Source organism: Cryptomeria japonica, chromosome 6 (assembly GCF_030272615.1).
Source record: "Cryptomeria japonica chromosome 6, Sugi_1.0, whole genome shotgun sequence".
NCBI classification, from domain to species: Eukaryota; Viridiplantae; Streptophyta; class Pinopsida; order Cupressales; family Cupressaceae; genus Cryptomeria; species Cryptomeria japonica.
Genome location: NC_081410.1, coordinates 194,286,892 through 194,299,822, shown reverse-complemented (window position 1 = coordinate 194,299,822; position 12,931 = coordinate 194,286,892). Strand labels below are relative to the sequence as shown.

Here is a 12,931-nt window from a genome sequence, read left to right as displayed (position 1 = left end):
TAGACTAATGCTTGGGTGCTTCCTCTTAGGGGGAGCAAGAGTGAGTTTCATAGGGGGAGTCATGCTTGCCTTTATCATTGTTGTCAAAGGGGGAGAGATCTTGAGAGTTTCAAGTTATTCAGGTGCAAAGATTGTTTTTGTGTTTGTTGCTAATGGATGTTGCCATCAATGACAAAGGGGGAGATTATTGCAGATGTGATTGTCATGGATGAGATGGTGCTATTAAGTGGTTGTTAATGATGCCAACATATTGGTTGACATTATTATCTTTGTTGTTCATGAGAGTAGTGATCTGAAGATGTGATTGGTGATCTGGATAGTTCAGGTTATTGAATATGGTGTTGATTGTTGGTATTAGTATGTATCTTGGTCCTATTCTTATTCTTGTTGCTTTGGGCGATGGTGTTTAGGTCTGGATTAAGTTCAGAATTCGAGGATGTGTAGTGGCTTGTGGTGTAGTGTGTGTATCATGATTTTTTGGGTCTGGAATTTGTAATGAGTGTAGCGTGTTGATCTGATCATTGATGTGTATTGTGGTATGTTCTACTACTCATTCCTTCCACCACTGGAATGTTTAGTGTTGACCTATTTTAGATCTCTATCTTGGCCGACTTGGATGACCATGCTTTTCGGAAGACGGCATATATACGAGAATGATCTGATTGTGTTAGACATAGAAAAAGTGTAACCTTGTTTTGAAGATAAGTGAGACTGCAAAGGAAAGATCTGACTATTGGTGATATGTGAGAGAGTGTTGGTATTGAGGTACCGGAAGCAGTCTAGTTTTGCAGATTGTGTTTCAGTGGTGGATTCTTTCTTTCTTTCTCTCTTTCTTCGGTAATGAAGCTTTTTCAAAGCAATGAGCCCACCTGCAGTGAGCATTCTGGCAGTGAGCCACGCTTTGTAAAAATCACCTTAACCAGTGTTTTTACTGAGAACTAACATTCTTTGTGGTTTTTCCCTTCATGGGTTTTCAATGTCTTATCCGGTGTTCATTGTGTGATCTGTTGTATGTTTTTGTTTTCATATTGTACCTGTGTTAATTAATTCTATTAGTTTGGATCCAAAGGTGAAAAGAATAAAAGTAATTGTTTTAAGTAATCAACTGATTCATCCCCCTTCTCAGTTGCCTAAAAATTCAACAATAGATGTTAATCTACCACCTACCTTGGCTAAAACCTCCCTAGTATCTAGCTTATAATTGTTGGCAATGGCAGCAACCAATTCAATATTTATATAAACAGTTGGGACTACAAGCCTTGCAAGACCTCAATTCCAGATGTTCGACACAAGGATGTGTTCCTTATTCTTGTTGTATCCTCTGCTCCAAAGGCTAAAACCTTGTGGTGGGATTAGAGCATCCCTGCATCTCGTAGAATGATCAATTATGAACTTATCAAGCCTAGCTCTTGGCTTAGACTATGGATCTGGGAAGCTGCACAATTATCTCCTCTAAGAACTTCCTCTTGCCCAAGCTAGAAGACTCAACCATTACTAGAGCTAGGGTTTATGTAAATTGATACAGGTAATAGCTAGGGTTTCAAAATTAAAATTAAAATGATTCTCTCTGCAACTCTAGATGACCACTTAGACTCGTGAAATTGAAAGACATAGAGAAAGCAATGATTAATGTAACAAATACAACTATAGCCTGCGTAGAAACCCTAGAGCATAAACCCTTACAATGGTAAATTTAAATTGCAGAACCAATCTAGAGCATTTCAAAGCATGGTAGACGTAAAACAAAACTGGAATGAAGCTAATATAATGAAAAATTTATGGATTGCAACGAGAAATTGGATGTATTTACTACAGGGATGAATACTGGTTTAATGGCGAGAACTAGTTGTTAAATTAAATATACGAACATTGTGGTCCCAACAACTAATTCTTTGTTAGGCGGCAGCAAATGAGAAACAAGTGTGTGGATGTCTTTATTATTTCTTATTTCTTATTGTTTATAAAAACCTTTGGTACTACAGAGTTAGCTTCATCAAGCACTTCCGACTAACTGTGCAATCGCGCGAAGATCCTGGCCATTAATCTTACAGAAGACAATTGTAGATTATCATATTTCTTCTAGGCCACCAATTATTTTAGAGAGATACAAACAACCAGACTTCACTAGGGTTCCTAGGTATCCAAGCCTAGTCCCGGTTGAAGTAAGGATCACATTTTAGATTTTTTTGGAAAGATCATACGAAAGCATTCATAAATCTAACTAATTGACGGGCATTGGCTCACATTTATAGGGGGGTGAATCTATATAAGCCAATCCTTTAGATTTTTCAAAACTTAACAACCACAACATTATCAATCACATAAGATCTAACAATTATGCAACGCAAGAAGAACATACGATTTACATGGAAACCCTTTCAAGGGAACACCATTAAAAAATATCATTAATATAAAATCCTCTTTACAAGCTTTGTATGCACCAACCCACTAGAGACACCAATCTCCACAACTCAGCATCAACTCAACAAGAGACACTAATATCTTCTTTTTGGGAAGAACAAACTTCTAAATGAGTAAGTATTCTCCTCAAAATATTTCTCCTTTAATGGATGACAAAGCCTTCATAAAACGTGATTGTACACAATATTTTCTCACAGATATGCTCTTTGATGATACAAATTCTTTCATACATTTTTCTTCTTATATTCGCATGCATTTCACTTAACAAATCTGTCATAAATTACCTTGAAGATTTGGTACAAATCTGTTATAAGTCACCTCGAAGACCAACTGTCAATTAGCTATAGGCCACCTAGAAGGTCTACTACAAATATGCTCCAAAATTGCTCTTAGATCTGCCATTAGATCTTCTCTAAAACTACTCTTAGATCTACTCCAAAATTGCTTTTAGATTTTCTCTTAGATCTTCTCTAAAAATGTTCATAGTCATCAACTATATTTCAAACGGGTGATTCATAATTTAGTTTATGCCTTTAAACATATATAAAATTGTGGTCGGCTAGTCTTTAGCTTTCTTTATATGCAAGTTTTTGGCACCAAGGTCCAAAGGAGTTGGCTAGCTCTAAGATACAATCTTGGTTCCTACTACCAAAACAAAGGCTTTGCTCTAAAAGGTGCACTGTTATTAGCCAAATGAGCATGTTCAACATCGCCTTTGAGATATATGTTGTTATTCTCTTCAAATCTTTTCCCTTTGACATTATTCACAAAATTTGCAATAGTCTTCCCCTTTGTCATTGATGCCAACCTTACAATCAAACAAGTAGTGAACATGATATGAACATAATGCTCCCACTATCTTTATTGCTCTCCCTTTCTATGTCTCTCCCCAATGGCAAAGGGAAATTTAGTACTTTCACAAAGTAAACTTCCCCTTTCCATAATACTTCCTTTCGACATCAAAGCCATCATTTCCCTTTTTCAATAACCCTCTCCCTTTTTAAAATCAATGGTAATGAGATGTTTATTATACTTCCATCCACAAATAGATCATGGGGAACATCTCCTTATTCTCTAATATTCAATAATACTTCATTCTTTGAGTTGCCTTCTCTGTGGAGTTAAAAGATAATGTAGTGATTAACTCCCTTTGAATTCGTACTTCTCTCATGAACTTAATGATACCTCGAGTGCATTAAATGTAGTTTGCACAAGCATAGATTTTTCTTTCTTCTGATTATCTCATTCTTGCTTCCTTCTCCAAACTTTTGTATTTTTTTTAGAGCTATGGTATCTTCTTTCTTTTTTTGGCTAGGTGGTTCCACAAAATCACTGCTACCAAAGCATGCCATATGTCTATAATTGTTGTAGTTATAGCATACAACATTATAACCCACTAGAGCAACAAATGAGTTGTATTTCCTTTTTGAAAACCCATAACAACTATTTTGGTTCCATACATGACTATATATTGCATGTGTCCTACAATTGCTTTCTTTAAGACCAAAGTGATACACGAAAAGGAATACCCAAAGAAAGAATGTTGAAACCTAGTCATACATGTCTATCTGAATTTTGCATGGTTAACTCATGTAGGAGTGTGTGCTTCCAATGGAACTTGATTTTACTTGTTAATTTTTTCTTTTGATAGGGCTTTTTGGGGTTTTAGCATAACGCTTTGGTTCCTCTTCATTTGACTTCTTTAGTGCCTCTTTGGAGTCTTCTTTATTGGCCATCTGATTTTCTTCATATCCAAGGGCAATCTTTATAGATGGCGACCTTTTCTCATTTATACTATCATTCAAGATCCCAATGCATTTCTCAAGATCATGCAATGTTAGCCCTTTATAGGTTGAATTATTACAAGGTGATAATTTTAGATCGACCATTGGAGTTAATTAATTGTTATACATGAATGTGTGTGCCATATTGACTTTGTCACCTTAAACAAGCACTGATTAATCCGATTTCTCCCATAGCCCTAGAATTGATATTTAAACAATAAATCTCAAATCAACTAATTTATATTTATGTATATGTTTAAAGCCATCATATTTGAAACAAATTGATAATAAGGAGCTTGCATGTTTTAAGATCCAACTCACAAATCCTTATCATAGGCATACGAGAGTCAATCTGCTAAGTGTTGAGTTATATATATATGTTGCATTCTAATGCTCAATGTAATAAAGGGAAACCCACCTAGGTTTTGTAAGCTTGAAATGCAGAGGAATACACAATTGAAAGTGTTTCCTATTTGTTGGCCTAACTTTTGGTAGCTTTAGGCATACGAATCAAGTAAATCTTTAGGAGTTGTTGGAATACAAATTGGGGAACCATCAATCTACTTGTTGAAGGTAATTCATTTAAGGCTAGGCATACAAACCAAGAAGCAATATCAACTTCTTTGGTCATATCTTTTGTCAATAAAAAACCTCAATTCCCATTTCCTAACATTTATTTTTATTCCAAAAAATTTACATAATAAACTTTAAAAAACAAATAATGCTCAAACCTACAGAGATCAAATATCTAAACTAAAATTTTCTAATTTTATTCATTTCATTCATTTTAGAGCATCAATACTTCAATATTTTGGAAAGGACACAAAATATAGTCACCTAAAGCTTCAAAAAAAGTGGTAACTAAATTTAGGCATTAATACTTAGAACCAAGCATTAGTTTAATGCTGCAATTTTCATATAAAGTTTACATGAGTCTCTCTTAGGCTTGAGCCATTTCAACACTTCTTTACAGCATTGCCACTAGAGTCAAAGTTTTTGAACTAGCAATGCCACTGGAAAGATGTGATCCTTCCTTTGATGAACACATTTTCTCCTTATCACCATTTGAACTTCTTTCCCTCATGGCATTGTCATTCACATTTGTGTTGTTTAAAGAGAATGTTAAGGAGACTTTGAAAACTAAGCCTTCAAAAGCATGAGTCATCATAGTTTTACAAACAAATGTTAGTAGATATACTATGCCATGATCCGATAACTTGATAGATTGATGAGAAGGATAACATGACTATCATTGACTAGCATAACAAGAATGTCGACTGTAAATTTGACTATCTTTGGTACTAACACATTCTTGGAAGACCACCCTTGTCATCTCATCTTTGGAGTGGACGGGCTCCATTATCACTAAATGATAAGCCATACCCTTGTTTGGAGCTAGCCATATCACCTTTGAAGCAGCAACAATAGGAGTATATAAAGAACGTAATTAAGACAATGATAATTAAATTTAGGGTTCATAAAGTGGTTTAGAGTTCACAAGAATAATCCCTATCATCTATTAAATGCGCACATCATTGCTACATGTGCTTGATATGTCATGCACTGATAAAAAAGCAGCTTTTAATGCTAATATCAGATGGTAGTTGAGTTTTGGTTGAAAGCCATCAAGGCTTAGTTTCATCTCACATTTTGATTAAAAATTGTGCTATTTTTACCAGGTGGCATGATAAATTTCCCCTCATGTTTTTATTGTGTAAAACCCAGTACTCGGTGCTTCATTAATATAAGGCTTTTTTAATGCACAAAACAAAATATCATATTTATATTGCACCAATTCATTCACTTAGGATCCGAGCTTCTCCTGATATGTTGATTTGTATAACAAAAAAAGTTGAAACTGTTTGGACACGATATTCATTTAAACACACATTAAAATCTTTGGAGTATGTTCAAGTTAGTTGGCTTTATCCTTCACATATGTTGGATGCCTTGTGTGCTACTCCAAGAATATGGCAGTTACATCAATATACTAACTTATAAATGCAGAATTAGTTTTTGTATGCTCTTCTTTGTTAATCCAAATTTGAGGATCATATATGATATCAACCTTTCAGCCTAGCGAATCTTTAAAGCTCTTTGTTGTAGATTTATTATTTTATAATATTTGGGGCTGTGATACTGTACAGTATGCTTTTTATGTATTAACACTTTCAGCACATTCAGTTGTACTTTGCCTTTGGAATAACACTATTATCATTTTTTCTGCCATATGCATTTATTTTAGATGTTACGACCATTTGTGGAATGTGACCAACATTTCAATATTGTGCAGTCCTGAGTAGCTCAGATAACTCAGGGTAATGGTTTTCAGTCATGTTGATCTATAAATAAAAAGTTCACTCATGGCTTCCCAAATTCACTTACAAAACTGAGATTGACCATGGATTATCAGGCTGAGGGATGTAGGATCGTAGTTGCAATTGATGACAAGTCACTCATCGAACTAGCCAACATAGTCATGATGAAAAGGATCAAACTCTGTTTCCTACTATACAGATGAGGTTACAATTCTACTACCTAGTGTTTTGAAAATTGTCAGAAATTATCAGTGGGTAGATGAGTATCATCTGTGCACACGAAGGCATATTCCAAATTTCCAAGACAATAATAAGAGAACTAAGGGCCCAACATTTTGAGAAAAAATGCATATTCAAATGCAGTCTCCTTACAATGCCTATAACGACCACTCTCTCCAAAATGGCCAGTGTTCATGTTTGTCTTCAGAAGAACAGGCCGAGAATAATCTCTCTCAGTTAATTCACGCACCCTAGCGACCCACTTGGCAGCTTCCCAAAAACCAACCCTGAATATCAAGCATCGAATATCAGCCTTACATTAGAATGTCTCCTACAAAAACCTCGAGTTAAAAAAGAAGGTTCTCTTGAAAAAGTAAAATACACAAGCAGATATTGTTGTTGTGACAACAGTATTAGATTTGCCAAAGGCCATATTGATGCTTGGTTAAACAATGAAAATTGTAGACATGCCTTGAATCATGGAAAGATGCTGTCACCAACATGGCAGGGTAAGAAACCCCTTTCTGAATATTCTCATATGGAGAATAACTACGAATAGTTGAAAATTCAACAAAGCTCCTTGGATCACCAAATTCTTCATAATCCAAAACTGTGAGCGGTAAGCTTGGATCCAATAATGTGTTACAAACATCTAGGAAAGGAACCTGCATACAAATTTTTAGACAATACATCTTCTGCTTAGACAATGAGATAAAAATTCTAGTACTGTTGCTAGATATTAGCCAATGTATGTCACTGGTGGTATCAAACATAAAAACAAGTGATGCTTACAGGTTAACAAAGAAGCAAGAATTTTTTTTAACCCAAGACATCTTTAACATCTACCATTCATGTGATTTTGTCTCCAGAGATCAGTAAAAGCATTTTTAATTATTTATTTTGTTCCCAAGATATCACTTCTTAGATACTCAACCTTCAGAATTATAGCCCCGTATAAGTCTGGACATGTGTTGACAGATGAAGCTACCAGAAGCCCACCTGCACTGATTCCCATGGCTCCTAAATATTTTTTATGCACGTATCCCTCCTCCACAAGATATTTGCTGCAAGCAATGAAATCAAAGATGGAGTTGGTCTTCTGCAACGCTTTGCCTGCATTATGCCAGGACTTGCCTCCGCCACCGCCTCCTCTATAGAACCCATATACAGAATTAGTACCGTAGTCCTAGGCATTGATGAAAAAAGAGAAAACAAATATACACACCATTAGAACAACAAATCAGTTCATCTTTTCTTGGTTTCTTTACTTTCTAACACAAAATAATAGATATGAAAATAAAAACTTCTACTAATCCAAGCACATAACTAATGATAGAATCCATGGATTTTCATTTCTTTTGTATGGATAAATGCTCTTTTAATAACAGAAAGAGAGCTATGTACATCAATGAACAGTTTTTTGGAGGTCAAACTCCTCTTCGTTAGGGCTCTAAGCCTGTAGGTTTTGAACCAAAGGCAAAGCCTTTTGCCCGGGAACATCACACTTAACCAATGAACCAGTACAACAAACTCTATCTATGGGATGTTATTCTTTTATAAAATTATATTGTTACATGGTTAAGAACTCAGCAAGGCACAATCTAGGTGACTCCTAGCAAGATAGCTTATAGTCAAACTTTTACTAGATTCAGACATCTTGGATTACAATTACAGATACATAACAGAGTCCACCAGATAAAGACGATCTAGAAAACAGTTACACCAAAGATTCAATGGTACAACTACTTCAAAGTTTAAAGCAGTGTTTACTGTTGAGCAGTTATTACTGTTAAGTGCCATGTTTGCCTTCTATTACCTCTTCACTAAATGTGTAATGTCCCCCTTAAATTAACACTTAAGAAATAGGGACAATTAACTTGCAAAATCAACTGCAAGAGACTTCTTTCCTCAATTTCACTATTAATAATTATACGTAATGATAATTCATGCAAAAATGATTTGATACACATTGATTTCCACTTGTAATTTGATGCTATGAAGTCAATATCACTACTATCTCTGATTTGACAGTTTAGTGTATGCAAAAATGAATTTGATCACTAGATATATAGATATACACTAGGTGCAAGGTGTAGATGGATTATCTCTGCTTTTTCAGATATATTCGAGCAAGGATGATCTTTGATCTGCAACTCCACTATATATCGATAATGCCATGCAAGCTGTGTTTGCACTGGGGAACAATCTTATGTCATGTCTTGGTGCTGGCTGATTGTTATCTTTTGTGATTCCCTCTTCCATATCTTGTTTCCTTTCATGCATTTATAGTGGAAGTTTTTATCAGATTGTGTCTTATATTATTTCCTTTATATTTTCCTATTACCTCCACCCTCTCCTTGACCAATGAGAGCTGGCCTTAATATACCTTTGCCCCTCGAAGGAATGGTAACCTGAGAGGGGTCACGTCTCTTCTGATATTAATCATACCTTTTAGATATTTGTTTTCCTTTCCAAATCGTATTGATTTGTTGTTTGATTATATCTAAAATAATCCCATTTTAATCTACCTAACTATTTTTCACAGCATATCATTGTTCTATCAAGTCACTGTGATTCTTACTATCAAATCGCTGCTTCTATATGGATCTCATGCTAAGTCTACCATATTATATGGATTCGCTCTTTCTCTTGGGGTTATTGGCTTCAATCTGCAATCTGTATTATTCAACATTCCTATGATGCTGCAAGGCCCCCATATGTGGGATAATTTGGTTGTTTATAGATTTAAGTCTGAACAGTAAAGATGCGATTATAATAGATCATTCACCTCTTTGCCTACTTCCTTTATTCACCATTTGATAATCTCCCTTGAACCAATATTACCTCATGTAGTTGCCGTCATTAATATAGGTTGATATTAATAATGTGTCGAACTTGTATGGGAGCGTAAGATTGCATGGTTGAAGACAATGACGTGACTATGTGTGGTTGTAGTCTTAATTCAATGACAATCATCCTTTTGCAGAGACACTGTGATGCTATGCATTAATGTGCACAAGGTTACTTAACTCCTAATTATTGTTCTTCCTCCATCGACATTATTCACCATTCATATTGTTGGTTCACTATCCTTAATTTGATGCTTTCTAGATTACATTGATATCCTTACTTTGGTTTCCGTGTTCATGCTTGTCGTCCATCTTTTAACTCTTAAATTGGGGAAATTACAAAATGCCTTCAGAAAGGAAACCAAAACACATTGCAAATAGGAGGGAAAGCACTTGGAAGCAAAAGGAATTTAAAAATACTGTAAACACACACACTTTCTCTCTTCAGAGATTTTCATAGGTTGCCCGGATAAAGTCTAATTCCTGATTTTCAAAGTGAACAAAGAACTTTTAATTACAAGAATACAATCACAGGTGCAATTGAATGTTTAATTAGTACTGAATGCTCGAAAGACGGGTTATTCAGTGACAGTATATTGGGTAAAAGGCTCTTGAATTCAAGGCGACAATTAGATGGCTTTATGGTATACTCTGCAGAAAGCTATTCGATTGCCTATTTTACAGTAGAAGTACAGAAATCCCCAGTGAGGGGGCAGTGGGCAATAACAGGTTCCTCATTTTAAGGCTAATGCTTAAATATCTAATTGTAGTTCCAATATATAATCGGGTAAGGGATTTTCCATATGTACCCATGTTCAAACCAGGGTTTGAAACTGACTTTCTTATAAGGAGGATAGATGGTGATGGGGTGATCCAGGGCACATCATTACTTGAATCATTCTGCAGTGAAGCTACTAATCCATGCATCTGTTTTATTCGCATACAGCTAATCCATCCATCTATGATCAAGGTGGAAGGGCTGACTTAAGCTTGTTTGCCCTCTCGGGTGAATAACTTAAAGTACACAGATAAAGCACGTAATGCAGAATAATAATGCCATAGATATCAGGTCAAATATAAGAGATGTTATTCCATTCATAATCGTCCGTCACAAGTTACATTCGGAAGTATATAAAGATACCGAAGGGGTGCGAGCGCCAACCGCCGCACCGCAACTGCCACCCCTCGGTTGCTACTAACCAAGACAATTACAACTTACAACTTAATTAACTAGTTTTATTTGTTTACAATATTGCCGCTAATATCATCCCCCCCAAAAAAACAAGGTCGTTTCCGGACGACAAAACAACAAGGAAGGATTACAACATAAAACTCAGGACTGAGAAGGGGGTGGAGGAAGCATCCCTGGTGGAGAGGGGGCGGCGCTCAGGCGAGCGCGTAACTCGTAGACCTGGTCAGTCCGCAACTTGAGGTCCCGCTCAGCCATCATCTAGCGTTCCATCGCTGTTTTCACCATCAATGCGGCCTCCAAAACTTCCTTATCTTTCTGATCCACCTGCTCCAAAGCACTACTTAGTCAGTTCTCCAACATAGTCCTGTCTTCCTGCATTTCCGCCAACCGTGCCTTCAAGGCACCCCTAGTCGTCCTCTCTCCGGTTAATACTGTTTCCAAGGCAGCTCGTTCTGCATCCCATGCGGCCGTCGCCTGGCTCAACTGCTCTCGGTGGAGTTCCTTCGTCTTTTGGAGCCTAGTAACCAACTCATCTCGGGCCAACACGGCCTCCTTGCGCTGGGTCTCTATACTGTCGGCAATATATTGCATCCTCCGCAACACATAGTAAGTTTCTCGGAACGACTGCTCTATTTGCCTCAACAATGCCCCTCTGCTGGTTTCGCCAACCTGCTCTCGGAGGCCCCAATTCTCCAACATCTGCAAGGTCTTTGTGGTAGGCCATCCACCAGACTCGAAGCACTGAGTAAAGTGGGTCCTGCACCTGTGCCTCATGAACTCAAGTAGCCGCGCCAACTCCTCGTCTGCCCAGGCCTCACCCTGAGACCGTACTGAGGCTACTACCCATCTGGCTTCCACAGCCATATCCACCAAAAACTGCTCTAATTCCCTGTCGCCATCCCCTCTCGAAGATGCTACTATATCCTGCTCCTCCACAGCCTCGTGGGAAGTCTGAGGGAAACTCGGGGTGAACTCCTCCTGCGTAGGGCTCAACATCAACTCGCGGATGGGTGAGTGATCCCTCGGTACACTCCTCATAGGCTCTGGCGAACCATCTCCGACTAGGTCCACAATCTCGTGAGGACTCTGTTCCCGCCTTGGAGAAAGGACTACTGTTCCAACGGGGGCCATTGGTGCCAACTTGAATTGGCTCAGCCATGCATTCATGTCCTGCTGAGAAGGGCGATCACTCCCTCCAGAAGGTTCCGGTGGTACCGCCATCTCCCCAGCTGCTGTCCCTCCAACCTCTACTACTGTCATGGGATGACTCTCGTCCACCACCAGAGGTTCTACCAGTGTCATGGCCGCAAGTGGGGGGGCCATAATCACGGGTGTCCGGCCTTGCCCAAAACCAGGAACTGGCACTGCCATCACTACCACACCTAGAGGAGGCAACATGGTACCTGTGGAAGTCGTCTGCTCATCCAGAGGCTGCACGGCCGCCGCTGATGTTGCCCCCATGTCAATCTCTCCATGTTGCCCACCCTGACCTACCATTCTGAAACTAGTCTCCGTGGCAGAATCACTGGAGTCCTCCGCCTCCTCACTCGGGTCACTACTGCTAGACTCAGACTCTGTTGCCGACGCTGAAATCACTACCTTCCTCTTCCGTTTCGTGCCAGAGTGGATAGCTCCGCTTGGCACCATGGTGTCCAGGTGCATCCAATAAAATATGGGGGGCTGTCCAGGGTGTACCCGACCTTGTGGTGCCAAGTACTGGTCCTGGTCTGGTGAGCCCCGAAGGCGTACTTCATCCAAAAAGAACCTGATAGCATGGTAGGGCATGTAGAAAGTCTTGTGCTGGAGAGTCATGAATTCCTCCATTCTGTCCGCTAATACAGATGCCCATTCATATACTATACCGTTATGGATGCCATTCACGAGCACCATCTGTGCCATGGCAATATCCGAAGCTCAACTTGCTCCTATCAACCGACTCTTCATGACATCCACCAGGCACCGCCATATTCCTTCTCGTAAAAACGACTTCTTCAGACCGCGACTCTTGCTTGCATGCTGAAGGCTAGCAAGTTTTGCTTGTGTGAGGTCGTCGCGACACATCAGTTTCAGAAGTTTATCTTTGAAGTCGAGGGCTATTTTCTATGCCTTATCCACTTTCTTTCCGTGCATCCCTGGAATACCAAAAAC

The 12,931-nt window shown here is 38.3% G+C and overlaps 1 protein-coding gene across 4 annotated transcripts in view; it reads right to left on the bottom strand.

The window, feature by feature from the left end:
• Positions 1-6,287: 6,287 nt before the first annotated feature.
• LOC131076988 (uncharacterized) overlaps positions 6,288-12,931 on the bottom strand; it is a 192,660-nt gene continuing 186,016 nt past the window's right edge. For 3 of the 4 annotated variants that reach the window (XM_058014346.2, XM_058014347.2, XM_058014349.2), the window contains 3 exons: positions 7,677-7,893; positions 7,214-7,407; positions 6,288-7,029 (listed from right to left, as the gene is read on the bottom strand). In XM_058014346.2, the coding sequence (XP_057870329.2) occupies positions 6,843-7,029; positions 7,214-7,407; positions 7,677-7,893 (598 nt within the window). In that variant the 3' untranslated portion in view covers positions 6,288-6,842. Of the gene's footprint in view, positions 7,030-7,213; positions 7,408-7,676; positions 7,894-12,931 lie in introns of those variants that run through there. The other variant, XM_058014348.2, reaches the window with a different exon arrangement.